This window comes from Podarcis erhardii (assembly GCF_964252035.2).
Source record: "Podarcis erhardii genome assembly, chromosome: 2".
In the NCBI taxonomy this organism is placed as follows: domain Eukaryota; kingdom Metazoa; phylum Chordata; class Lepidosauria; order Squamata; family Lacertidae; genus Podarcis; species Podarcis erhardii.
Genome location: NC_138498.1, coordinates 113,081,779 through 113,107,908, shown reverse-complemented (window position 1 = coordinate 113,107,908; position 26,130 = coordinate 113,081,779). Strand labels below are relative to the sequence as shown.

General features: G+C 44.5%; 2 protein-coding genes across 2 annotated transcripts in view; one reads left to right on the top strand and one right to left on the bottom strand.

Moving 5' to 3' along the window:
• The window catches only part of LOC309336891 (zinc finger protein RFP-like), a 106,564-nt gene extending 80,475 nt beyond the window's left edge, over nt 1-26,089 (top strand). Inside the window, exons 7-8 of the mRNA XM_081853370.1 lie at nt 21,480-21,512; nt 25,171-26,089. Of these exons, the coding sequence (XP_081709496.1) occupies nt 21,480-21,512; nt 25,171-25,721 (584 nt within the window). The 3' untranslated portion in view covers nt 25,722-26,089. The remainder of the gene's footprint in view (nt 1-21,479; nt 21,513-25,170) is intronic.
• LOC309336856 (zinc finger protein RFP-like) overlaps nt 1-26,130 on the bottom strand; it is a 210,231-nt gene that overhangs the window by 146,768 nt on the left and 37,333 nt on the right. The window lies entirely within an intron of this gene.

The following is a 26,130-nucleotide window of genomic DNA, read 5'->3' as shown; positions in this document are numbered from 1 at the left end:
GAAGCAGCTTTTCTACAGAGCCAAGCCGTCGGCCCATCTAGCTTCATGTTGCCAACAATGACTGGCAACAGCTCTCCAGGGTTTTATCCAGGGAACCCACCCTACAGGGATTGAACCAGGGACCTTTGCAAGCAAGCCTACCTCTGAACTAGCATCCTTGCCCTCAAGGGGCGCTCCCTGAGTTTCTGAACTGACCTGCATGGGGGAGCAATTTCCCACCCCCCACCCCATTAGTACACTGGCTTTTCAAGCCTTCTCCTCAGAGCTGCACAAAACTTGGATGCAGGTTTGGGGCGCTGCCTCCCTAATTATTTCCTTTCTCTTGTAGGTGAAGACATGGCTATTCCTAAACTAGTCCTAACAGTGTATGACCAAGCAACAGCCCAAGTAACAGCCGCGTATATGAACCCACCATGGGGTGTTCCCGTATCCTCAAATAAGAACATTAGTAGTTGTTCCTATGTTATGGGAGTTGAGAGAATCACCTTAGGGACTCATTCCTGGGTAGTAGACGTGGGGGGTGAGAACTTCTGGGCTGTGGGGGTTGTCAAGGAATCTTTAAGGGAGCACAATATTGTCAATTTGAATGATGGAATTGGGATCTGGGCTATTGGGAGGATTTCTACTGATGCATATTATGCTTCCACTTCTCCTGGAATATCTCTGGAACCATCACCCTCGGCCAGGACACGACCCCTTTCATTCTACACAGAAGGAATTCGGCCAAAGAGAATCCGTGTGCTTGTGAACTATGAAGCAGGATTAGTAACCTTCCATGATGCTAACTCAAATAAGGTTTTGTTTACCTTCAAAGCTTCGTTCTTTGGGCAAGAAATCTGCTCCTTTCTCTGTGTGAGGAAATGAGAGGAGGTTGCCATTTGGTGCAAACTTGACAGGCCAGCGGGAGGTGCCAAGTCCTTTAAAACCAGGGATGGGTGGGGAAGTTTAAAAAACAGTGTGGGGGGTCAGGAAGAAGGAACTGAATCCTCTCCCCACCCATACTTTCCTTCCTCAAAGGTCTGGGGAAAGAACTTTGGGGGGGGGTATGTGTGGTGTGGAAAGGGCTCGGGATATTAAGTCCCCGCCCCAAACTGCCAACTTATTTAGAGGGAATTAGTAACAGTCTGACTCTATCATGCAGTGTCATTGCTGTCAAGTCTGAACGGGCCCTGCAGGCTTTCCCCTCCAAATAGCGCTCTGTTGTGGGAAACAAAACACATGAAAACTGCCATTCAGACACAGCTTCAGGGGGAAGTAGTAGCTGAAGAGGGGAGGCTTTTCAACAAGGAACTGGCACAAGGCCCTGATCCAGATTGGCAGCGTGCTCCGGATCGCAACCCCATAGCTGTATTTTATTTGGAAAAGAAACACACAAAATAGAAGCATGATTAGAAAGGCATATACATGATACACATGCATGTATACTGCAAATACATGATACACAGATAGAGACTTGATATGGGGGCATTTAAACTTAATTATCTAAAGAGCTGGGTTGTTTTATGTGTTTCAAGTAATTGTTCTATGTCTTTTTATAATTGTTTAATTGTTGTCACTCACTCTAGGACCTGATGTCGAAAGGTGTGTAAGAAACCTTGTAAATAAATAAAAGCAATTCCGTTTACTGCATATATGCGTGCCATTAATCGCTTAATGTCCAAGCTGCTCAGGGTGTGGTAGTGGCCCAAAGGGCTATAATGAATGTGATAATGTGAACCCCTATAAATCCTTCAATGTGCTTCTAATAGAGAAGTTATGGTAAACTGTTCCTTTAAGAAACTGAGGGTTTTGCAAGATGCCGTCCCCCACTGGGACAGAAGGGCAGCTAATACGTGAATCACAAAGATGCAGCTCATAAGGTAGAACACAAGTTGATACACGGTGCAAATGGCTGCACGTAACACAGGTTCCCAACATGCATACTAACACAATGTAACAGAGCACGGTGAGAATCAAAGTTTAGTTAGCAATGCTTATTGCGCATGTGTATTAAACATGAAATGAGGTAATGATGTACATGATTGGTGAAAATTGAAATCCTTTGTTTGAAATGTTATAAAAGTGGACCGGGAGGGAAAAAGGGAACAACAAGTTCCATTCCATTCCAAGTCTCTCAGGAGAGCCATGTAGTCTCATCTCTCCTTCACCCTGATGAAACAGCTGCTGAATCAGTAGAAGTGGTGGAAATGGCCAAAAAAACCCTGAAAGATTATCTGGAGACAAATTTGATCAGAGACTCCCCAATAGAGTTGATATGGGATGCTTTGCAGTAAACAACAATGGACTCCTAACTTCTCTTGTCTCTGAGTTTTATTGGCGTAAACTCAGAAGATAAGCCATTTTTGGCTTACAACAAGGGGATTTGCAAAACCACAATTAAGTATCTCTGGTCTGAACCAGTGGAGGACAAGGTGCTCACGCCTGCTCTTATATTATTAAACTGCTGTTGCTTGATTTGAGTCCTTAATATCTGAAATAAACAAGGGCTCCATTGATCCAGGAAGTGGGAGCTGTGGCCAGCAGGGCTCTTCTGAAAGTATGTGCTTTTAAGTGAGATAAAAATCAAAACAATTACTCTATGTTTGAAATGACTGGCTTCAGATTTAACATTTCCCAACATGACCCATTATCTCTCTCTCACACACACACAGCTATTTATGCTCCTGCATGTATGGAAAAGGACCACTGTCTCCTGTCTGCACTTAGGGGGTGAGAGAATTTATCTGAAGAAGGTCTTTCTCCAGGAGAAATGGGCAATGCAACCTAAAAACACTTAACATGTTAGATACAGTAAGGCAACAGAAAGGTTTTCACAACCTCTGTCTTATCAGGATTCAACTTTGGTCCGTTAGCCACCATCCTCCCTCCAGCCACCTCCAGATACTCACACATTAACCTTAACTGGTTCCTCAAACTGATGAACACCCAGCCCAACCCTCCTGATGATCTCCATATTCTTCTTCATGCTCAGGCTATATATTAAGCTTGCCGGAGTGCCAGGCTGCTTGTGACCTAGTTGCAGGAGTGACGTTGGCCAGTGACGTTACCATGGATGAATGCAGATTTATCATTGTGACATCAGTGTATGATGTCATAGACAGAATGAGCTTTATTATGAGGCAGCATGTTTACTCTGGATAAAAGATTGGGCCACTTTGAAAGATACTGATCTATTAGATTTGGAAGGATTTGATTTAAGATTCGGGTGGCATGCCTATCTTTGGCAGGAGAAGGATAAAGTCCATAGAGGCTTTTATAACCACATAATAAGAGGACCACTCTTAGAAGTCTGGAATAAGAAGAAAAAATTGATCGAACAAAGCACCCCCTGGTGGCTCTCACCCGTGGACATCATTAAAATAAAGAAATTAAATATGACAGGTAAAAGATGGACGTACGAGGATATCCTAGTTAAGTCAGAAGAAGGGTGGAAGTTAAGACCGCTTGGCGAATTAAAAGAGAAAATTAAGGGTTGGTTTCACCTGCACCAAATTAATGCACTATGGCGTGAACATAAGAGACTAGGTATGGGAGAAAATAAATCTAGATTCCAAGTGGAGATACTAGAGTGCAATAATAAACTACTCTCCAAAATGTATAGGCAACTACTGGAAAGTGAAAATAAGGAGGAGGTGGTAAAAGAGGTGATGATTAAATGGAATAAAGACTTAGGATATGAGATAGAATATGATAAATGGGAAAATTTATGGAAGAAAGGTATGAAATTTACCGCGTGCGCCGCTCTGCGAGAGAATCTAGATAAGATGATGTACCGCTGGTACCTGACTCCGACAAAACTAAGTAGAATGTACAGAACAGTAGATAACACCTGCTGGAGATGTAAAGATAAAGTAGGGACCTTCATCCACATTTGGTGGACATGTGAGGAGGTGAAGGGTTTCTGGGGACAGGTCTATGAGGAGTTAAAGAAAATTTTGAAGTATAACTTCCCCAAAAAACCTGAGGCGCTCCTCCTAGGGTTGATAGGGGAAGAAATAAAAAAGACGGACCAGACCTTCTTCCAATATGCCACCGCTGCAGCGAGAATTCTAATAGCAAAAAAATGGAAATCATCTGAAGTCCCTACAATTGGAGAGTGGCAGGTGAAACTGTTTCAATATCAAGAACTTGCGAGACTAACACAATATATTAGACGGGATAATCCTGTAAAGAAGAAAGAGGATTGGACTAAATTCTTAACCTATATTGAGAACAATTTTGGAATTAAAAATTTAACAGTAGACGTTGCTTAACTCCTATGACATGTAAAGACGCAATGGAAATAACTGTAGAAGATATATGTAGAATTTATAATCCAAAGCTGAGATAATTGGAAGTTAACTGTTTGTATGTGTAAGTTTTCTTATCTGTATAATTTCTTTTTTCTTATTGTTTTCTGTTATGTTTTTCTATTATGTAATTTTTCTTTTTCTGTATGTGCTATTTTATATGTTTCTAATAAAATAAAAAAAAAAAAAAAAAAAAAGAAATCCTTTGTTTGAAATGTTATAAATACCATCGCCCTGTCCCTTGGGCGGGGTTGCAGTTTTGCAAAAAGATTCAACTGTAACCTATTGCTTTGCAGTAAACAACAATGGACTCTTAACACCTCTTGTCTCTGAGTTTTATTGGCATAAACTCAGAAGATAAGCCATTTTTGGCTTACAACAAGGGGATTTGCAGAACCACAGTTAAGTATCTCTGGTCTGAACCAGTGGAGGACAAGGTGCTCACGTCTGCTCTTATATTATTACTCTTAAACTGCTGTTGCTTTATTTGAGTCCTTAATATCTGAAATAAACAAAGGCTCCATTAGTCCAGGAAGTGGGGAGCTGCGGTCTGAACCAGCAGGGCTCTTCTGAAAGTAAGTGCTTTTAAGTGAGATAAAAATCAAAACAATTACTCTATGTTTGAAATGACCGGCTTCAGATTTAACATTTCCCGACATGATGCACATTGATGCGAGAAACAGGTTGGGAGCCTTTTGCAGCCCAAATGCTGCAATGTGTCTGGAGTTTGAAAAAATTTGGCCCCACCAGTATCTCCGGCCTGATTCGGGAGGACTGCTGATCTCCAGCTCAGCTGAAGCAGGTATGAACTGTTGGAGGACGTGGCATAGGAACATGACTCTTGTTTTGCATGTTACTTTGGCGATCTGTATTTAGCTTTCCCACAGGTGTTAACAATAGAAAGCAAATGGAATGGAACTTAAATTTCAATGCGTAGGAACTTCCCCCAAAACAAACAAGACTAGAATTTGACAGAAGTCTGCCCTGTTTTGAGTCTACATACAGTTCCTTCACTGTTGTTTACAAAGTACAGTGGTACTTCAGTTTATGAACTTAATCCATTCCGGAAGTCCGTTCTTAAACCAAAACCATTCTTAAACCGAGGCGCGCTTTCCCTAATGAGGCCTCCTGCTGCCAGTGCCCTTCTACCGTTTGGCTTCTGTTCCGGTACACTACTTCCGGTTTTGCGGAGTTTGTAAACTGAATACAGTGGTACCTCTGGTTACAAACTTAATTTGTTCCGGAGGTCCGTTCTTAAGCCGAAACTGCTCATAACCGCTCATTAGCTTTCGCTAATGGCGCCTCCCACTGCTGCCATGCTGCCGGTGTGCGACTTCCACTCGCATCCCGGGGCATAATTTGCAACTGTGAGCATCTACCTCCGGGTTTACGGAGCTCGTAACCCGAAGTGTTTGCAAGGAGGACGGTACATAACACAAGTTTCCACTGTAGTTCGTAAAGAGGGCTGTTCTTAAACCGAGGTACATGAACCATGAGAAGGGTGAGCCAGAATCCCATCCACCTGCCCTGTTGTCAGACCAGGAAGTTGTGAATAAGCAGCTACATTTTGTATGATAAAAATACCAGTTCCTTGGATGAAATGTGAACCGGTCCCTTGGAATTGAGTGAAACGAGAGACAAAATTCAGCAGTAAGAGCTCAAGCTGATGAAGCCCTGCTGGGGTCACTCCAACACCCATGGGTGGTCACTTCATTTGTGGGTGCAGCACCCACCCTCTGGAATGCTCTCTCTCAGATAATTCATGAGATGGAGACAGTAGAGATTTCCAAACATCTCGTAAAAACTTAAATGTTTACCCAGGTTTTGCTAGATTCTGGCTCCTAATTGTTTTTAAATTTTCTGTTCTGTACACTTCTCAGTTTTATATGATGTATAGTTTACTTTTGTTTTTAAGAAATGTTATTGAAATATTGTTGTATCGTTGTCGCTTTTGTTTATTTGGAAATGTTTGGAAACCAGTTCAGTTTTTTTTTTTTAAAAAAAAAAACTAAGCTGTGGTACAAGAATAGTATAAATGGTTTTCAATAAAAACACAGGTAAAATCTGCAAAAGTTTAAAGGCAAGTGTACACAATTAAAGAAGTGTGTCTGTGGGGTTACTGAAATAAATGTTTTCATGCAATAATAATAATAAAAAGAGCTCAAGCTCCGACTAGGGTTGGAAAACCTCAGCTGCAGGAGCCAAATGATGCAGGCCCCTCAAAATGGCCACCAGGATACAGGCCTCACTGGTCCCTTGCATGCACTTCTGACTAAAATCCATTCTTGGACAGGGATAATCTCTCTTGCTTGTGTGGATGGAGAGCATAGCAGGAACTCTGCTCACTTTTGCTACTGGTCCTATCTATCCGCAGCACAAGTTATTTCAAATGTTCCCCATAAGGTATGGGTAGGGAACTCATCTGTCAATCGTGTAATTTCATAGTGATATTATGTGATTGTCCCAACCATCCGTCAAATTGCACCCATGGGGTGGGGCCAAATTTTTTCAAACTCCAGACACAATGCAGCATCTGGGCTGCAAAAGGCTTCCAATCTGTGCTTCACATCAACATGTGTCATTGTAGCACCCTGCTTGTGGTTAACGCTTAGCTGGAATGAAATATTCAACGCAGCAATAGAGAAATTAAAATAGTAATTTATTTGTCAGACAAATAAAGAGGCACAGTGGTACATGGTTACCAAGCTCTGGCCTGGCCTCTTGCCATCCTGGCCAGCACTTATATTCCCTTAATCCAGCCCCCTTTGCTCCTCCTGTGGCTGCCTCTGTCCAATCAGCCTGGTTGAAATTCCTATTGGCTGTTTGTTATAACCAATCACAATAGATACACCCCCAAAAGGTACACCCAGTTCCTTGCCCTTATAAGGGAGACAAAGAGCTATCCTATATGACATATAAGTAATAATATATCTTACATGGAATCTTAATTACCAGCTCACCTCTTGCCCTATTGCCCTATTGCCTTCTAAAACAAATGTTTAATCTTAAATTTTTATCTTAAACATATGTCAAGAATATTGAGTTCACATCAACATTGAAAGATCTCCTTCATTTGAGAATTTCTAAACAAAATGCCTGACAGCCATTTGTCATGAGTGCTTGCTGGCGTCTTTCTGTCTTGCAGGGGAGCTGGGCTCGTTTTGCCCCTCTGGTCTCACAGCAATATGACTCTATGAAATAAGAATTTAGCATTTCTTTCTTTCTAGATCCTTTGCATAATTACATTTAAGCCAGCATATTTCATACATAACATATATAGCTTTTTAGAAGGATAAATCTCCTCAAAGTAAAAGGAAGGAACAGTTTACAGCCTCAAAATAAAAAGTGAAGGAAAAAGTCTCTTCCCCTGTTTACACTCCCCTCCTTCTCCAGCCAGTTGTTTTCTCTTCCTTTGCTCTTGACCTTCTGTCCTGTGGCTCAAATTTAACGGTTTTATTTTACTATTTACCGACTCTTAATTATGTTGGGTCTATGTAACCTTACTCTTGACCTGTAATTCCCTGTTTACGACTTTAAGAATTGTCTTCTGCTATAAATCAAAGGGGCCCCTTGTCTAGGAGGAATTGCCAAGGAGGAATTGTCAAGGCCTTTTTCTCTGCCTGGCATGAAACATTGGTGAATTTAGGAATCGATCAAAATATAAGCCAATATAAGCCTTGATTAAAAATACAGTCTATATTCAGATGCCACATTCCCCCCTTTCAAGCTCAAGGACCTTGCCTACCAAGCGTCCTTGATAGCTTGATTTTCATCATATTCCTGAGGTAAGGCTCTGTATAGGGCCATGATATGAGGTAAAGTTTCATTTGAAACCATCTTGCTAATTGTACTTCTAAAACATGAAATGATACATGGCATCATACATAAAACCAATACTACTACTGTCAAGAAAAACAAGCAAGACAATAATATCCCTTTGAGTCCTGTGACATTGCCTCACCATTATCAAAAATGTTAAAGCAACAGGCATTCCCTGTCAAGTTCAAGACTCCACATAGGCCTCCCTGCCTGGCAAGTACATAATCCATTCCCATTTTCAGCTGCAAAATGGCGGCTCTACTTTCATCCAACTGTTGTGCAATAAGTCTCAAACTCTGGGCCGTTGCATTGGTTACAAGTTCCATTACTGCTTGCAATCGAATTATTCTGTTTAGATTATAAATAGGATCCCGTGCCCCTTGTATGAGCTCACCAGGATTCCAGGAGGCAGGATCATAATAGGCTATAATGCGCTCTGGCGGCCAATCATCAGTACCGCTCCAACTTTGGGTACTTCCTCCTGCTATATGAGAAATATCAGCATTCCTTCGTGTACGCTTGGCCGAACTGGTGGGCATAATCCACATTGGTGGTAATACCCAACCCAAGAAACAAGTCCCACTCCATTTGGAAGGGAGTTTCTTGTATGCCCATTCTCCACATATTCACCACAACCATCGGGTCTGAGGTTTTTGGTACGTGGAGTACAGAAGGCGAAATATCAAAAGGGGTAGAGAGTTCACAGTGCAGTATGTTAGATTGCCTTTTTCTGTCACAGTTATGTTCCATACCACTTTCCATGCATGAATAAAAGGAGGTGCACAGGACAAGGTATTCCGAGTTCGATAGGTAGTAGTACCGTTTGCCCAGGTTTGACTATTCTTAACATAATCCCAAGTATAGTGACAATGAGAAGAGCCTATCATGGTAGAATCAGCTGCATCTGATGATTTATGTACACAGAATTCCCCTTGTACAGGTATAACTCGTAATGGTTTAGTTGAGTTCCATCCGGGGAAATTCTGTATTTCTGTTTGGTGTGGCATTTCGCTTATTACCGATCTAATGGTATCGGTAATAAGGGCATACCTCCCTCTGAATCATCTGGTCCAAGAGAGCAAACAAGGCAATTGGTCCTATTTGCAACATTGGCTACCATTTCAGCTAAACCTACCCACATATTGTGGTCATGGCTGAATCCATATTTAGCCAATTTGGTCAGATTCAAGGACCCTTCCCCTTCCCAAGGGATCAGGATTAATAATAAAATCATGTTGATGTCTAGTATATGCATTCCTTCCACAAAAGATTACCTTATTGTGATAGCAAATAATTATTAGCCCCAATATAATTCCCCCAGTGACAGAAATGGGGAACCACCAAGACCAAAACATATATCCCGAGGATCCCCAATGAGTAATATCTCTGATAATTGTTCCACAAAGGGGGGCAGTCAATCAATTGTATTAGAGAATCTTTCCGTTCACAATCGCTGGTTTAGACGCTCCTCAAGCTTCAGGCGTGCGCAGGTCAGCCAGCTTCCAGGTTGTGGCTGCAGCAGGCCGGTCGTCAAATGTTGCCCGTGACCTAGCCCGTTCCCGGTAGGGCTAGATACAGGGGTTTTTGGAGAGAGTTAGTTTTAAAGGATTAGAAGGGTCACCTTTGCACGTCCAACTGCCTTCAGACCTCTTCAAACGAGAGTGATGAATCCAGGGGGTCACCTCAGCTACCTTCACCGCTGTTGGAGTAGAGAGCAAGACGGTGTAAGGTCCACGCCACTTTGGTGCAAGTGGATCACGTTTCCACTCTTTCACCCATACGCTATGCCAGCCTGGAGCTGATGAATCGGCTTGGCAATGCTGCACGGCGTGTGCTTGAGGGCCCACCTGTTAAGATAAAAAAAACAAAAAACAAACAAACAAACACGGGAGAGAGACAAAAACACGGGAGAGATTGCACTTGTCCCTGTGTCACATGGTCTCCTATTTGTTTGAGGTCAGTTGGAATATCCTGAACAAAGGAGGGCGGCCTCCCATACAGGAGCTCAAAAGGTGACAACTTAAGTCTTTTTGTGGGTGCACACCGAACACGAAACAGTGTTATGGGTAACACATCTACCCTCCTGAGACTTTAGACCACGGGTGTCAAGCACAAGGCCCGTGTAGCCAGCAATTCCTGGTGTCTGTAAGGGCCGCCCCCGCTTCCCCCGCAAGCCCTTTTATCAATGACAAAGGCAGGAACGCTCCTTCCGCGCCTGTCCGGCTCTGCAAAAGGCAACCCTTTCACACGCTTGATTTGCAACCCAACCCAGCCGCGCGGTGCCCTTTCGGGTTTCTCCCTCTCCTCCCAGAAAGGCAGGCTGGATGCGGGGCGGTCCCTGCACCTTTAAAGTCCTACACATTTTCTGCAGTGCGTACAAACACCGAGGTCTAGCTGCAAAGTTAGCAAGCCTAGGCCCTTGTTAAGGTGGGCTTGAGGAGGGTTGGCTCGGAAAGCCGCTCGGGTCGCTCTGTGCGCGCCCCCCTCCAAGCAACCCACGTGCAACGGGTGCTGGCTGAGCAAGGTCGCTGCTGCAAAAAAATAAATAAATAAATAAATAAATAAATAAAGAGAGCACGAAAACATAACCCGCGCACCAGGGGAAGCTTGGCCGGAGGAAGCCGAGCAGCGTCGGCGTCGGCGCCTTGCTCTGCTGGAGAGATGGCAGCCGAAGTTGTGTCACCTGCTGCTGCTGCTGGCCCGTGCCACCTTAAGGGCCGGTTGTTGGTGCTGTGGAGTGGGAGGTTGTCAGCAAGCACATGGGGATATTAAAGCAGCCTGTGCTTTTCCTTTGCAGGCTTGGCACAGCCCGGCCTGGTCCCTGGGGTGCAGGGCCGTAAGAGATGGAGGCAGGCTGGGCCCTCTCCCTCCTGGGTGAAGCACCTGCCGGAAGCCTCATGGCGATAATCCCCCCCCCCCGGGGCACACGCAACAGACACTGGGGCCAACGGAGCGTGGTGGGTTAGGGTGGCAAATGCCTCTCTGAGCTCCGCAGAAAAGCTGAACTTGCACCAGAGCCGCCTCTGACCCACATAATGGGCTATTGCCAGCTTGTATTTTAGGGAGCTGGTTTCTTGTTTTCAGCCTTGCAGCAGCAGTACCCGACTGCACACACTTAATGTGATCTCACAACAATCCTAGGAGGTAGGCCATGGTTATTCCCATTGTAGAAGAGAGGAGAAACGGAGTAATATAATGCCAGCAGTAGTATAAATATATCCCCATACATGCACCATACAAATAAAGAGTGGACACATAGTCCTACAGATACAACCGGCCCTTTGAGGGTGACCAAACTGTTGATGCAGCCCCCGATGAATTTGAGTTTGACACCCCTGCTTTAGACATATTAGTGGTCTTCTGGCATGCCCTGCAGATGCCTTGCACAAGCGTCTGGCGGTAGGTAGTAAGCCTGGCCAGGTGAATTGCATTGTTTGGATCCCAATTAGGATCTTCCAAGGAAAGTTATCTTGGAGATGACGGTCAGTATTAAAAATATTTCCCACTCTAATTCACATAACGTTCTCAAGCGCTCTGGCGTCATTTTGACTCCATATGCCCCCGAGAAGGCTTTCTTAAAATTATTCAACATACATTCAAGAGGTGTATTTCCCCCCTTTGAACCCCCAACTCCCATTGTATGGCCCTGTGAAGTATCCTCTCAGTCACTCACACACACACCTTACTGGGAAACGAAGTAGTACTCACTCCACACTTAGGTCAGCTACACATTGTACTTTCTCACACATGCAATGCGCTAGATACTTCAACCACACTCTACCTCCCAATCTTCCCTTTTTCCTACACCAGATCACCATCTGATGTACCCAACCACCTAGCGTACTCAGTTCCCCTTTACTGAGACGCAGAAGTTTGATCAAGACTTCTCTTCCTCCCAATTAATTGGAGGGCCAAAACCCCTTTGTGCACTTACCCTTGGTTGGTTCCCTGTTTTCCCCAGTCCGTCGCCGCCAATGAGCAGGGTACCAAACAGACGAGACTTCTGCGTTCCCCCTGGAAAAAGTTACCAGTGCGCGCTGGGAAGCAGTTTAAAGATCCTCTCTCTTGTACCCTGTCCAATAGGGCGAAGGGGCTGCGTTCCAGCAGACCACTTATCCGAGTCACGGCACCATAAAATGTAGCACCCTGCTTGTGGTTAACGCTTAGCTGGAATGAAATATTCAACGCAGCAATAGAGAAATTAAAATAGTAATTTATTTGTCAGACAAATAAAGAGGCACAGTGGTACATGGTTACCAAGCTCTGGCCTGGCCTCTTGCCATCCTGGCCAGCACTTATATTCCCTTAATCCAGCCCCCTTTGCTCCTCCTGTGGCTGCCTCTGTCCAATCAGCCTGGTTGAAATTCCTATTGGCTGTTTGTTATAACCAATCACAATAGATACACCCCCAAAAGGTACACCCAGTTCCTTGCCCTTATAAGGGAGACAAAGAGCTATCCTATATGACATATAAGTAATAATATATCTTACATGGAATCTTAATTACCAGCTCACCTCTTGCCCTATTGCCCTATTGCCTTCTAAAACAAATGTTTAATCTTAAATTTTTATCTTAAACATATGTCAAGAATATTGAGTTCACATCAACATTGAAAGATCTCCTTCATTTGAGAATTTCTAAACAAAATGCCTGACAGCCATTTGTCATGAGTGCTTGCTGGCGTCTTTCTGTCTTGCAGGGGAGCTGGGCTCGTTTTGCCCCTCTGGTCTCACAGCAATATGACTCTATGAAATAAGAATTTAGCATTTCTTTCTTTCTAGATCCTTTGCATAATTACATTTAAGCCAGCATATTTCATACATAACATATATAGCTTTTTAGAAGGATAAATCTCCTCAAAGTAAAAGGAAGGAACAGTTTACAGCCTCAAAATAAAAAGTGAAGGAAAAAGTCTCTTCCCCTGTTTACACTCCCCTCCTTCTCCAGCCAGTTGTTTTCTCTTCCTTTGCTCTTGACCTTCTGTCCTGTGGCTCAAATTTAACGGTTTTATTTTACTATTTACCGACTCTTAATTATGTTGGGTCTATGTAACCTTACTCTTGACCTGTAATTCCCTGTTTACGACTTTAAGAATTGTCTTCTGCTATAAATCAAAGGGGCCCCTTGTCTAGGAGGAATTGCCAAGGAGGAATTGTCAAGGCCTTTTTCTCTGCCTGGCATGAAACATTGGTGAATTTAGGAATCGATCAAAATATAAGCCAATATAAGCCTTGATTAAAAATACAGTCTATATTCAGATGCCACATCATGTTGGGAAATGTTAAATCTGAAGCCAGTCATTTCAAACATAGAGTAATTGTTTTGATTTTTATCTCACTTAAAAGCACATACTTTCAGAAGAGCCCTGCTGGTTCAGACCACAGCTCCCTACTTCCTGGATCAAGGGAGCCCTTGTTTATTTCATATATTAAAGACTCAAATCAAGCAACAGCAGTTTAATAATATAAGAGCAGACGTGAGCACTTTGTCCTCCACTGGTTCAGACTAGAGATACTTAACTGTGGTTCTGCAAATCCCCTTGTTGTAAGCCAAAAATGGCTTATCTTCTGAGTTACGCCAATAAAACTCAGAGACAAGAGGAGTTAGGAGTCCATTGTTGTTTACTGCAAAGCAATAGGTTACAGTTGAATCTTTTCGCAAAACTGCAACCCCGCCCAAGGATCCTGATCTCCGGAACTTTGACTCTCACAGCATCATCTTCACTTTCACCAATGCTGCGTTCTCTGGGGAGGGGGTCTGCTCCTGGCTCAGTGTGGGGCAATGAGGTGAGGTTGTCCTTGGGTGCAATCAAGATCCATCTGACAGTAGCAAAACTCACTTGGTTGGGCCAAATCCTTTTGAGCAAGGGAGGGAGAAGGAAAGAAGGCAGGAAGGAAGGCCATGAACCTTCTTCACACACCCCTTGTTAGACTTTCCTCCCCCTTCCCCCAAAAAATCTCCCAGCTGTTTACCCCCCAACGTTGGTTTCTTATATTGGGGGGAAATGTCTGGCAAAAGTACCTTTGGTAAGGAAGGTTGTATGTGTGATGGGGAAAGGGTTCAGCACTCTAAGTGCCCCCCAACAGTTTCCACAGCCCTGTCTTAAAGTGTTCAATTCTCTAATAAAAAAGGTTAAACTATGTAGTGCCTCCCTGCCCTCCTTCCCACACTTTCTGAAATAAGTGTACTCTCAGTTCTTTCTGAGGTGGTAAAACTGCTCCCTTCAGACAGGGCTTTAGCCCAGCCTTCAGCCTGACATGCTAGATGTCCATGTGCAGGGAATGCATGTTCTGCAGCAAACTGTTCAGTGAGTACAGTCTAGACACAGGTTTACCACCTCAGCAACAAGTAAACTTTCCTGTCACTGTGGTGTGGGTGCACCTCTTTACAACAACTCTTTAGAACCTTCTTCCTGACATGCTAGATTTCCATGTGCAGTGAATTTATGGGAAATTGTCCATGATTCAGCATCATGGAATACTTTGCAAGCTAAACACAATCTATTACATCTTATGCCTTATAATCATGAAGAGTCAGCATTTATTTCTCACAGTGGGTGTTATGTACTGAGTCGAATAGGATCCAAACTGCAGCAGTCGGATTGGTCCTAGAACAATAGGATTCAGAATGCAGCGGTCTGATTGGTCCTAGAACAATGCAGCAGTATGATTGGTTGGCAGGAACCACCCAATCATGCTCCAGATTGAAGTGAATCCACAACCTGATTGGCTTACAGTAGAATTCCGGAATTAGCCAATCATGTGCAGCCCATTGTGTAAATAATGTATATAAAGCAGATACTTAGAGGGGACTTTCATTCATTCCTCCTCACCAGTATGAGCTGAATAAAGAGCATGAAATCACTTTGCGACTCTGAGTCTATTTCAGTGGGGCACGATTTCAAGGACAGCATAGGGAACTTGGTGGAGCCAGCTGAACCCTATCCCTTGTTTTTCTCTCCAATTATTTTTCCTACCAAAGAGTTCATGGAGCTTATGCACTCAGAGAAGGACCAGGATGGGGAGTTCAGGGCAGACACACACAATAAAAACACATGAAATAATAAATTCAAGCAAACCCTTGTGAGCATATGTGTGTTTTTGCTTTTCTTTCTTTCGGCTTATTTACTTTAATTATATTTTGATCTAAAAGCCTAATCACAGCAGCTACGGTGTCCCGGCGGCTGTGGCGAATTCAAAAGTCAAAGTTAGTTGTCCCCAAATCCTGTTAACATTTGGGACTGGAGCAACAGTGTTTGCAAGAAGAAACTGTATGAGAACTGGGGGTGGGAGACAGGAAACCAATTCTTCCCTGACTAATTCCTTCTCGAGTAAACGATTGTTTTTCTCAGTCTTTACTTCCTTCCTCTTCCTGCTCCTGTCAGTTAGTATTTGACCTTTTACTAGCCTCATGATGACCACATGGCTCTCCCATAAATTTTCGAGGGGACTGTAGTTAGTTAAGGGTGCTGGGAAGTGTAGTTTTTTGAGGTAAACGGCCATTGCCAGGATTCTTTGGCAGACACCATGCACTTGGAATTCATGGTACAGATGTGAAGCTGCTTACTTCTTCGGGCTTATGCTGCTGCTTTGCAAGAACTATGAGTCACCCAGAGGGAGGGAAAGGCTCATCCTGTGGCTTGAAACTGGAGAAACGAAACTAAAGCTTTTATTCTCATTTCAGGCAGACGAAATGGCAGACGAGAGTCCAGTCCAGAACCTCTGCGAGGAAACAACATGCCCCATCTGCCTGGAATATTTCACAGATCCAGTGATCATAGACTGTGGTCACATTTTCTGCCAAACCTGCATCACCCAGGCTTGGGGAAAACCGGACCAAGATGCTTCTTGCCCTCAGTGCAGGGAACCTTGTCAGCAAAGGAATGTCAGGCCCATCCGGCAACTGGCAAGCATTGTGGAAATCGTCAAGAAATTCAGCCTTCAGATGCCCAAAGGTGTGGAAGCGGTGTTAAGAGTTTGTGAGAGACACCAGGAGCCCCTGAAGCTCTTCTGCGAAGACGACCAAGCCCCCATCTGTGTGGTGTGCGACAAATCCAAGGAACACAGGAAGCACAAAGTGATCCCAAAGGAGGAGGCCTTTGAGGAGTACCAGGCGCGGAGCTGTAGGATTGGGGACCAGAATTCCAAGGGATGCTCACTTATCCTAGGGATGGGGAAAGTATTTCAGCCTGAAGGCTGCATTTTTCTCAAGGCAACATTCAGGTGGGGTGTGTGGGTGGGTGTTTGTGTCCTAAACGCTGCTGGTTATTGGGGCCCGAGGCAAAAGGGGACAGAGCAACACTTTGATACGGAAGGGGGGGCATGTCTTCTTACCTTCTTCTTTGCTACATTACATTATATCAATTTATTTCCAATTGTCAATGTCAAAAGGGACTAAAATCTATAAAATTCATAGAAAATCAACGTGCCAATTTGCTCAATTTCTCTAGGACTCCATCACTCCTCCCCTGTCCAGCATAATCCCTCAAGCAAGGTGTTAAGACCCTAATCCTTTCAAATTGCTCTGATCAGCCTTTTCTCCAGACAATGTCAGGTGGCACACTATGCATATTTGGGACCATTGTCTTCTCATCCCCATGAAGTGTTTATCTGTGCATATCTCCGACTCTGCATATTCCCCCCTCCCTCCTCCATATGTTAATCTGTGTAACCCAACCTCCCTTTAATATATTCATGATGTAATCTGTGTAACCAAACCTCTCTTTAATGTATTCATGACATGTTTTGCACTGTATTCTGGGACATGGAGGGAGTTTCAAAAACTCATGTCACCCCTTTCTCGCTGTTCAATCTCGCCTTGAACCTGTTGCGCAATAAACTTGGATCTTCTGCAGTTTGCTCCTGTCTCCGGCTGAGCTCATTTTCCTCCGCAGGGACCCACGGACTTAGTCCGATGAGCTGGGTGGCAGAGCAGCCTCGCACTCAGATTTTGCCGTAACAACTTGAAAATTTCACCTTTTTGCAGTAGGCTCGTTCTCAAACGCTCTCATTGCCGTCCCTGTCTGCCATCTAAGTAAGTGGAAAGCATTAGTGGAGTTCATGGACACATTCAAGTCAGGCAAAAAAAGACTCGAGGAGGATGTGAAATGGAGCTGGCGAATGTTCCAGCCTGGGGAGAGGCCAGATAGAGAGGCCTGCAGCTCCTATCTTGTACTGAGCATTCAGAAGTAGGAACATTCCCAAGAAGTTATACGGGAACTTGAAATGTGCTCATTTCAACCATCTCCCACCTTTTCCTGCCCCAGGAGCCCATAGAACACTACCAGGGCAGGAGAAGGCTGGAAGCTGATCTGAGGGACATAGCTCAACAGTAGAGCTTCTGCTTTGACTGAAGAAGGTCCCAGGTTCATTCTTTAGCATTGTTATGTAGGGCTGGGGGAAGCCTTTGCCGCAAAGCAACTTTCTGTCGGTATAGAAAGCAGACGAGAGGTCGGACTCCATATGAGCCAGCCTTGTGGAAGCATTTGACGTTCCCCAGGTCCCAGCAGTTTCTCTTTTTCTCTAGTCTCAGAATTTATGTTGGGAAACAGATGTTATGCCCACCATTTTTTGCTCAGGATAGTCCCCCCCCCCCAATGGTCTAGGAGGGCTGCCCGGTGGAAAGGTTGTCAGGAACTTCGGCTGATGGCCGAATCTAATTCCACATTGCGAACATTTCCTAGAAGTTTCCTAGAAGCTGCACGTAGACTCTTTTCAACTTTCATGTTCTTGGTTTCTTGAACAGACATGCCTGTTACAGTTTATATCTCTGCTGCCAAAACTAACCCAAATGCCTTTTCAACCACCCCAGGGTAAAATCCTGCATCATTTGGAGTTCCTGAACAAACAGAGAGAAAAAATTCTGTCTTCTAAACTGAATGGGGAGACCGAAAGCCAGAATCTGCTGGTAGGTGCAAACCTTCTTGCCTCGCCAGGATGGTTATACTTGACAGAGTGAGGCCTTAATTCTTCGCTTGCACAGTGTCCCAGGTTTGATCATTGGCATTATCAGTTAAATGGATATTGGGTGGTAGAGTTGGGAAAGGTCTCTGCTTCAGATCTTGAAGAGCAGCTGCTTGCAAGGTTAGACAACATTCAGCAGGACAGGCTAAAACTGGTAGGGTTGTCTAGGGGCGAGTGTAGTCCTTGAGTCCAAAAATGTCCAGCCATGCCAGCATTAATCCTTTAAGAATGAACCCCACAAAGCCAGTCTTCCTCCTCCTTCTCGTCACTTCCTCACGGCCCTACTATTAGGTAGAGTGAGGTGGCCAAGGCAGGCTGAAGATGCCAGGGAATAGAGAGCAGCAGCAGCAGCTAATAGATCAGTAGGTGAGCAGCAGGAAAATACTGAGGACAGAGGCAAGCAAAGAGGCCGTGTCCTGCTAATTTAGCCTGCCTGCCGCCCTCGGCTGTGATTGATGTTCTATACCTTTGTGAGTGTTGAAGTAAACATCAGCTGCTCTGCCAGTCAGGTTGTCCACATGGAATTAAGGGGACATCTAAATGTTTTTGTCTGGCCATGACACTCTCCTTGCAGAAGCAGACAGACATGGAGAGGCAGGAAATCATGTCCGATTTCAAGCAATTGCACCAGTTTCTGGAAGAACAAGAGCGCTTCCTGTTGGTTCAGTTAAAGGAACTGGACGATGGGATTAAAAACTGTAGGAATCAATTTATTGCCAAACTCTCTGAGGAAATGGCCTCCCTTGAGAACCTAATCAGGCAGTTGGAGGAGAAACAGAAGCAGCCAGTGACTGAATTCTTGCAGGTGAGCAATGGTGGAACAAAACCGTCCAGGTTGTCCTCTGGGGAAGGGCTGTACCAACACACACTCTGTCCATTGGTCTATAGAAGTATTTACAGTAGGTGTGTTCACTTCAATATTTGGTTGATATATAAAAGTATATAAAAGTAATAATAAACTGCTGGAGGCAGTTGGTGCAAAGGACTGAATTTCTCTCATTCTGTCTCTTCCATCTAGAATATGAGAAGCATCCTGGAAAGGTATGTGGCTTTGATATGGATATGATTATGAATAATATTAATTTCCTTCCTCGGAGGTAAAGGATAATTTTATTTGGTCTATACTTTCATGTGAACGTATCTAATTCACCGTTTACAGAACAATAAGCAGATCAGAAAACAATTAACAATCTGATTGCATACTTTACATACAAATTTTATGATTAATGTTTTGGTTTAAAAAATCCACCCAAAACTGTGTATCTCATGCAGGGAAATCTACAAAAAGCGTATTGGAGGATGCATAGAAGAGCATACAAAAATGGAAAGGATTTTTGGGGGAGAATGTACAGTGGTACCTCAGGTTAAGTACTTAATTCATTCTGGAGGTCCGTTCTTAACCTGAAACTGTTCTTAACCTGAAGCACCACTTTAGCTAATGGGGCCTCCCACTGCCGCCGTGTCACCAGTGCACGATATCTGTTCTCATCCTGAGCTAAAGTTCTTAACCCGAGGTACTATTTATGGGTTAGCAGAGTCTGTAACCTGAAGCGTATGTAACCTGAAGCGTATGTAACCCGACGTACACTGGATTATTAGATTTCTTACTTGCCCTCCACTGTCAGGTTCCAGGGCAGCTTGTGAATTAAAATACAATATTAAAAATAGTTAAAACAAATTACAATCCAAGAAAACAGGGTGGGTCCTAAAGTACATCTCCTAGATGACAAAGGCCAGGGTAAAGAGATGCTCTTAATTAATTACTGTATACATTATGTACAGACATAATTTGTTGGAGAAAATATTCAGTAAGGCTGTGCTCCAGGTTCACCTGGATCCTCGACCAAATTGGGCCGATTTATACCCTGTTCTGATCAGGCAGAAGCAGCGACAAATCACAACTTTGTCACAAGTTAATCAGGCACTTCTGACCTAGCTATAATTTTAAACATGGTACGGTAGAAGGAGAATGTTAGCCGCTTTGAGACTCCTTAAAGGGAGTGAAAGGTGGGATATCAAATCCAAACTCTTCTTCTTCTTTGTAATGGTCACAGGGCAGACAGTACCGTTAGTTGCTATCACAGGGTTTCATCCACACTTCTGCTTTTCCTTTTATTTCTAGGAACAGGTCTGAGAGGCTTTTCTTTTGCCCCACTGCTTTTCCTGGGAAAACCTGCTGCTTATCACTGAATTGGAAGAAACATAAATCAGCAGAAAACCCAATAAATATTTGCTTCTATTCAGCTGTCAATCCAAAGAAAACCCAAATGACCGATTCAGTGGTAAATAGCGGGGGCTTTTGTGGGGAAACCAGGGGAAATGAAAGAAAAACCTGTCATGGACGAGCCCTTGGTATCTTCCTGCTGTTCCCACTTTTCTCCTTCATTCTGACGACTGAATTAAGAAAGACTTGAGAATGAGCAGATGGAGCACAATAAACCTCACTTTCTTCTTCCTAGGTGTAATAAAAATAAGAATAGAACCATGAACGCAATAGCTTTTCCTCCTGGATTAAAATGGCAAATAGATAATTTCTCCAAAATACATCCTTTTTTGGAGAAGGAGACCAAGAAATTCAAAGGTAACAAGGGTCATTGTATGATGTTTTAGAATTGGGATAGATTAGATAGATGATAGATAGATAGATAGATAGATAGATAGATAGATAGATAGATGATTGATAGATAGATAGATAGAGATAGATGATAGATAGATAGATAGATATAGATAGATAGATAGATAGATAGATAGATGAGAGATAGAGATAGAGATAGATAGATATAGATAGATGATGATGATAGATAGATAGATATAGATAGAGATAGATAGATGATAGATATAGATAGATAGATAGATAGATAGATAGATAGATAGATAGATTTGAGTTGCATGCCATGCCAGTTTCCAAACAGTGAATATTCTGGGGTCCCAGGCTGCTTCCCCAGGTTTCGAGTTTCCTATTGGCAAAGACTGTGGTGTCCTTAGGATATATGGTTTATTTACACATATAGGCACTCTGAGCCTATGATGGAGGGGTTCACAGGCACCCCAAGAGAGTCTTGTTTCTCCCATAGCCACAGCCTGTCACAAAGAGGAACCAACCATTGTGCTCTGATTCTCTTTCCATCTTGCTGCCTTTTGCAGCCTGTCACATCCCTAAACTCTACTCCAAAATACTGGTTTTGTCTTCTAACTCTCTCAGAGCTGGGGGAGGCAACTCTTCTCTGTGCCCCCCCACCCCAAACATGCTTTCATAATACTTAATGCTAATTGCGGAAGAGGTTGAAAGATGGAGTGCTATGGCTACATTTTAGATTTTGGCACTTGCAAACATTCTAAATCTAAAGCATTGCCCTTGGAGCCAAGTATGAATACTGACTTTTTCCTCATTTCACTTTTTTCCCTCAGACGTTGTGCTCTCTGGACCTCAAGATGAAAAAGGTACATTTCCAAGTTTGACAGATCTTTAAACAATTTTTGCAGATGAGAAATGGGAGGGTTTTGCACTTCAGTCTCCCAGCAGCACAAGATTGCTGGGGTCCCAAGCTGCCTCCCCTGGGTTCGTATTTCCTTTTGGGAAATGAGAGACAGCAGAGACTGTGGTGTCTTTAGGATATATGGTTTATTTCCACATATATAGAATCTGAGCCTACAATGGAGGGGTTCACAACACGGACACCCCAAGAGGGTCTTATTTCTCCCACAGCCACAACCTTGCATTCAAAACAGGAATCAACCCTCGTGCTCTGATTATCTTTCTGTCTTGCTGCCTTTTACAGCCTGTCACATCCCTAAACTATGCTCTACTTCAAAACTCTGGTTTTGTCTTCTAACTACCGTATTTTTCACACCATAGGACGCACCGGACAATAGGACGCACCTTGTTTTAGAGGGGGGAGAACAAGAAAGAAAACATTCTCTCCCTCTCTGCCCAGCGCCTCTTCAGCGAAGTGGCAGGAGGATCTGCGCAGAGAGGGGGAGAATTTCCCCCCTCTTGTTTTCCCGCTCTAAAACAAGGTGCTGTTTAAGGTGCGTTCAGGCGGCTACCTTGGAAGCCTGGAGAGCGAGAGGGGTCGGTGCGCACCGACCCCTTTCGCTCTTGTCAGGACTGCCGCTAGGTCCCAGCTCACAGAGGACCAACGCCCAGTGGATGTTATATACAAAAGTCTTTATTGAAGTTTAGTTTCCATTTCCAAGCTCTGGGCGCGCAGACCCACGTCTTGACGCTAGACCGGCTAAGTCCCCTCTGACTCACTGCTCCTCCCACACCAGTTTAAGATCCTAGCCCGGCTCCACCTCCTACGCTGTTCTTTCCTTCGCTGGGTCCTTCTGCCCTCTGGGGTTTCCTCCTTCCTGGACTCCTCTGACGCTGACCCCCCTTCCTTCCGGCGGGCTTTAGGACCTGGCTCCCTACCCGGGCTTCCTGCTGTGCCGCTCGCCTGTACATTTGAACTTGGCGCGCGCACCCAGCCGGTAACCTTCCTCCTGACCGTCTCCCCGCTTCCTGATGTGGGCGTGGCCCAACCTGACTCCTCTCCTCCCGCTGGTGGTGAGGACACAGGTCCCGCTTCCTGGGACTCCCCCTCCCCACTGCGCTCTGGTGGGGAAGCTGGTCCTGATTTCCAACTGCTGCTCAGGGACTCCCCGCTGGCCCCCTCCTCCTGGGGCTTCCCCCCTGGAACCCCCCTTGCTCTGGCCATCGGCGCTCCCCTCTGTGAGTCCTCCGATTCGCTGGAGAGGCTTGTGGAATAACTCTTTCCACTGTCACTGCCTGCACCCCCCTCGGACTCCTCCTCCTCACTCTCCATTTGCTCCCCCTCCTGTGTCTCTCCTTCTGAACCCCTGACAGCTCTCCAGGCTTCAGGTTCCTTTCAACCTGCTCTTTGGGTCTGGCGGGGGGAAGCCCACCACCAGCCCCAAGGAGCAGGTCAGGGAGCAGCGGAAAGGCGCAGCGGAGAGGCTGCTGCCATAGTCGCGTGTCACCTCTCCAGCTGGGAGAGGGTTGTGGGGCTATGGCTTCTTTAGCCCCGCACACGCTCTACCAGCTGGAAAGGTGAGGCGCGGCTATAGAGGCTCCTGCCATAGCTGCGTGTCACCTCTCCAGCCAGGAGAGGGTCGCGGGGCTATGCCGTCTTCGCTCCATAGGACGCACACACATTTCCCCTTCATTTTTGAAGGGGGAAAAGTGCATCCTATAGAGCGAAAAATACGGTATCTCAGAACTGGAGGGCTGGGAAGCAAACAAGAGTAACTGAAGCTTGACATTTGAGTGTTCTTTTTATCGATTTCTCTATTTAAAATTCTGAGTAATCTTCATTATTTGGCATTGATTTTTCTGAAACACTCCCCCCGTCCCAGTGTTTTCATAAAATGTAATGGTAATGCTGAAATGCTCTGGCTTACTGAAGTCAGCTGGGAGTTCACCACACCTCAACTGGTGTCTGTTATGAGCACAGTAAGCGGAGTCATCAGAGATTTCCTGCTCCCAACTGAACAGCATCTTCCAGAGTTCGTTAAGGGGAAAACTCCTCCCACACAGTTCAAAGTAACGAAGTGTTTAATGTCTTCAGACACAAGACACAGTTCTTCCGGTCTTTAAAGTAAAGATATGTATGAGCGGATCCATTGACACTGATCACCGTGCTAGCTAATGCTTCTGTGGAATACCCACAACCTCTTTCCCTGAGTCTCACAGAGTCAGACCCTTGACAGTAAACAGGACAGGGCACAGACAAGACAGACAGGATGAAAGCAATGCCCTAGAGGCTACTATTCCTTTCTCTACATGTGGGCACATTTACTGGGCCAATGGGAGGGTGAATGACTCCACAAGTCGCACACTTGACCTGCTGGTGTTGCTATGGCAACCCAGTGCACCTGGCACCCTTATCTCAGGGCATCCAGTCGTGGGAAATGTGCTCCTCAGGGCACGAGCCCCAAGCACATCACAGCAACATGGAAGACATCAAACGGTCATATACGATCACTACATTTTAAATTTTGGCGAGAACACACTTCCAAGCACTCCAAATCTATTTTTTAAAAAAATAACTTTTTAATTAGATTTTCCACAGTGATAACACAAACCACAAAGCAAACTGCTACACAAAAACAGAAAAAGAAAAAGAAAAAAGAGAAAGAAAAAAGGGGGAACAATAAACAGATAAACAATAACAACAAACTTAATTCTTCACAAATCCAACCTTTTAAACATCTTGGCTGACTTCCTCCACTCCCTCCCTTCTGAGTTTCCTTGTAATTAAAAGTAACAGCTTTCCAATATCATTATTTAACTAAAACACTTTCCAGTTATAGTCCATCTTATTCACTTTTCTTAACATTCTAAATCCCATTTATTTAATTATAACTTAATTTAATCCTAGGTCTATTTGTTTCTTTCAAGTAATTTCTAATTTTTTATATTACAATATTTATTCAAATAGTCCTTGAATTTCCTCAAGTCCTCTTGAAACTCCTCTTCTTTCTGGTCTTGGCTAAATTTTAGATTTTGGCATGAACACACCTCCAAGCACTCTAAATCTAAAGCATTACCTTGGAGCCAAGTCTGATTCTTAACTTCTTCCTCATATCGGTTTTGTTCCTTAAGCGTTTTGCTCCCTGGACCTCACCTAAAACATATGGTTCCAGATTGGCAGCGTTACTTCAGCTGTCTGGACCTCCAGAAAAGAAACTACATTTCCAGGTTGGGTAGGGTTCTTTGTTTCGGGTTTTACATGTGAGATTGGGAGAAGGGCTGAGCACAGGAGCACAGGAAGCAGCTTTTCTACAGAGCCAAGTTGTCGGCCCATCTAGCTTCATATTGCCAACAATGACTGGCAACAGCTCTCCATGGTTTTATCCAGGGAACTCACCCTAAAGGGATTGAACCAGGGACCTTTGCAAGCAAGCCTACCTCTGAGCTAGCATCCTTGCCCTCAAGGGGCGCTCCCTGAGTTTCTGAACTGACCTGCATGGGGGAGTGATTTCCCACCCCCACCTCATTAGTACATTGGCTTTTCAAGCCTTTTCCTCAGAGCTGCACAAAACTTTGATGCAGGTTTTGGGCGCTGCCTCCCTAATTATTTCCTTTCTCTTGTAGATGAAGACATGGCATTTCCTGAACTAGTCCTAACAGTGTATGGCCAAGCAACAGCCCAAGGAACGTATGGCCAAGCAACACCCATGTATAGGAACCAACCAGGGGGTGTCTCCAAATCCTCAAATAAGAACATTAGTAGTTGTTCCTATGTTATAGGAGTTGAGAGAATCACCTCGGGGACCCATTCCTGGATAGTGGACGTGGGGAACGAGGACCTCTGGGCTGTGGGGGTTGTCAAGGAGTCTTTAAGGGAGTGCTATATTGACCATTTGAATGATGGAATTGGGATCTGGGCTATTGGGAGGATTTTTTATAATGCATATTATGCTTCCACTTCTCCTGGAATATCTCTGCGACCATCACCCTCGGCCAGCACACAACCCCTTGTGTTCAGTAAATATGGGAGTAAGCCAAGGAGGATCCGTGTGGTTGTGAACTATGAAGCAGGATTAGTAATCTTACGCGATGCTGGCTCAAATAATATTCTCTTTACCTTCAATGCTTCTTTTTCTGGGGAGAAAATCAGCTCCTTTGTCTGTGTGGGTAAATGAGATGAGGTTGCCATTTGGTGCAAACTTGACAGGCCAGCGGAAGGTGCCAAGTCCTTTAAAACCAGGGATGGGTGGGGAAGTTTAAAAAACAGCATGGGGGTCAGGAGGAAGGAACTGAATCCTCTCCCCACCCATACTTTCCTCCCTCAAACATCTGGGAAAAGAACTTTTTTTGGGGGAGGGAGTATGTGTGGTGTGGAAAGGGCTCAGGATATTAAGTCCCCACCCCAAACTGCCAACTTCTTTAGGGGGAATTAATTACAGTCTGACTCTATCATGTAGTGTCATTGCTGTCAAGTATGAATGGGCCCTGCAGGCTTTCTCTTCCAAATAGTGCTCTGTTGTGGGAAGGAAAACACATGAAAACTGCCATTACCCACAGCTTCGGGGTGGGGGGGAGCAGCTGACG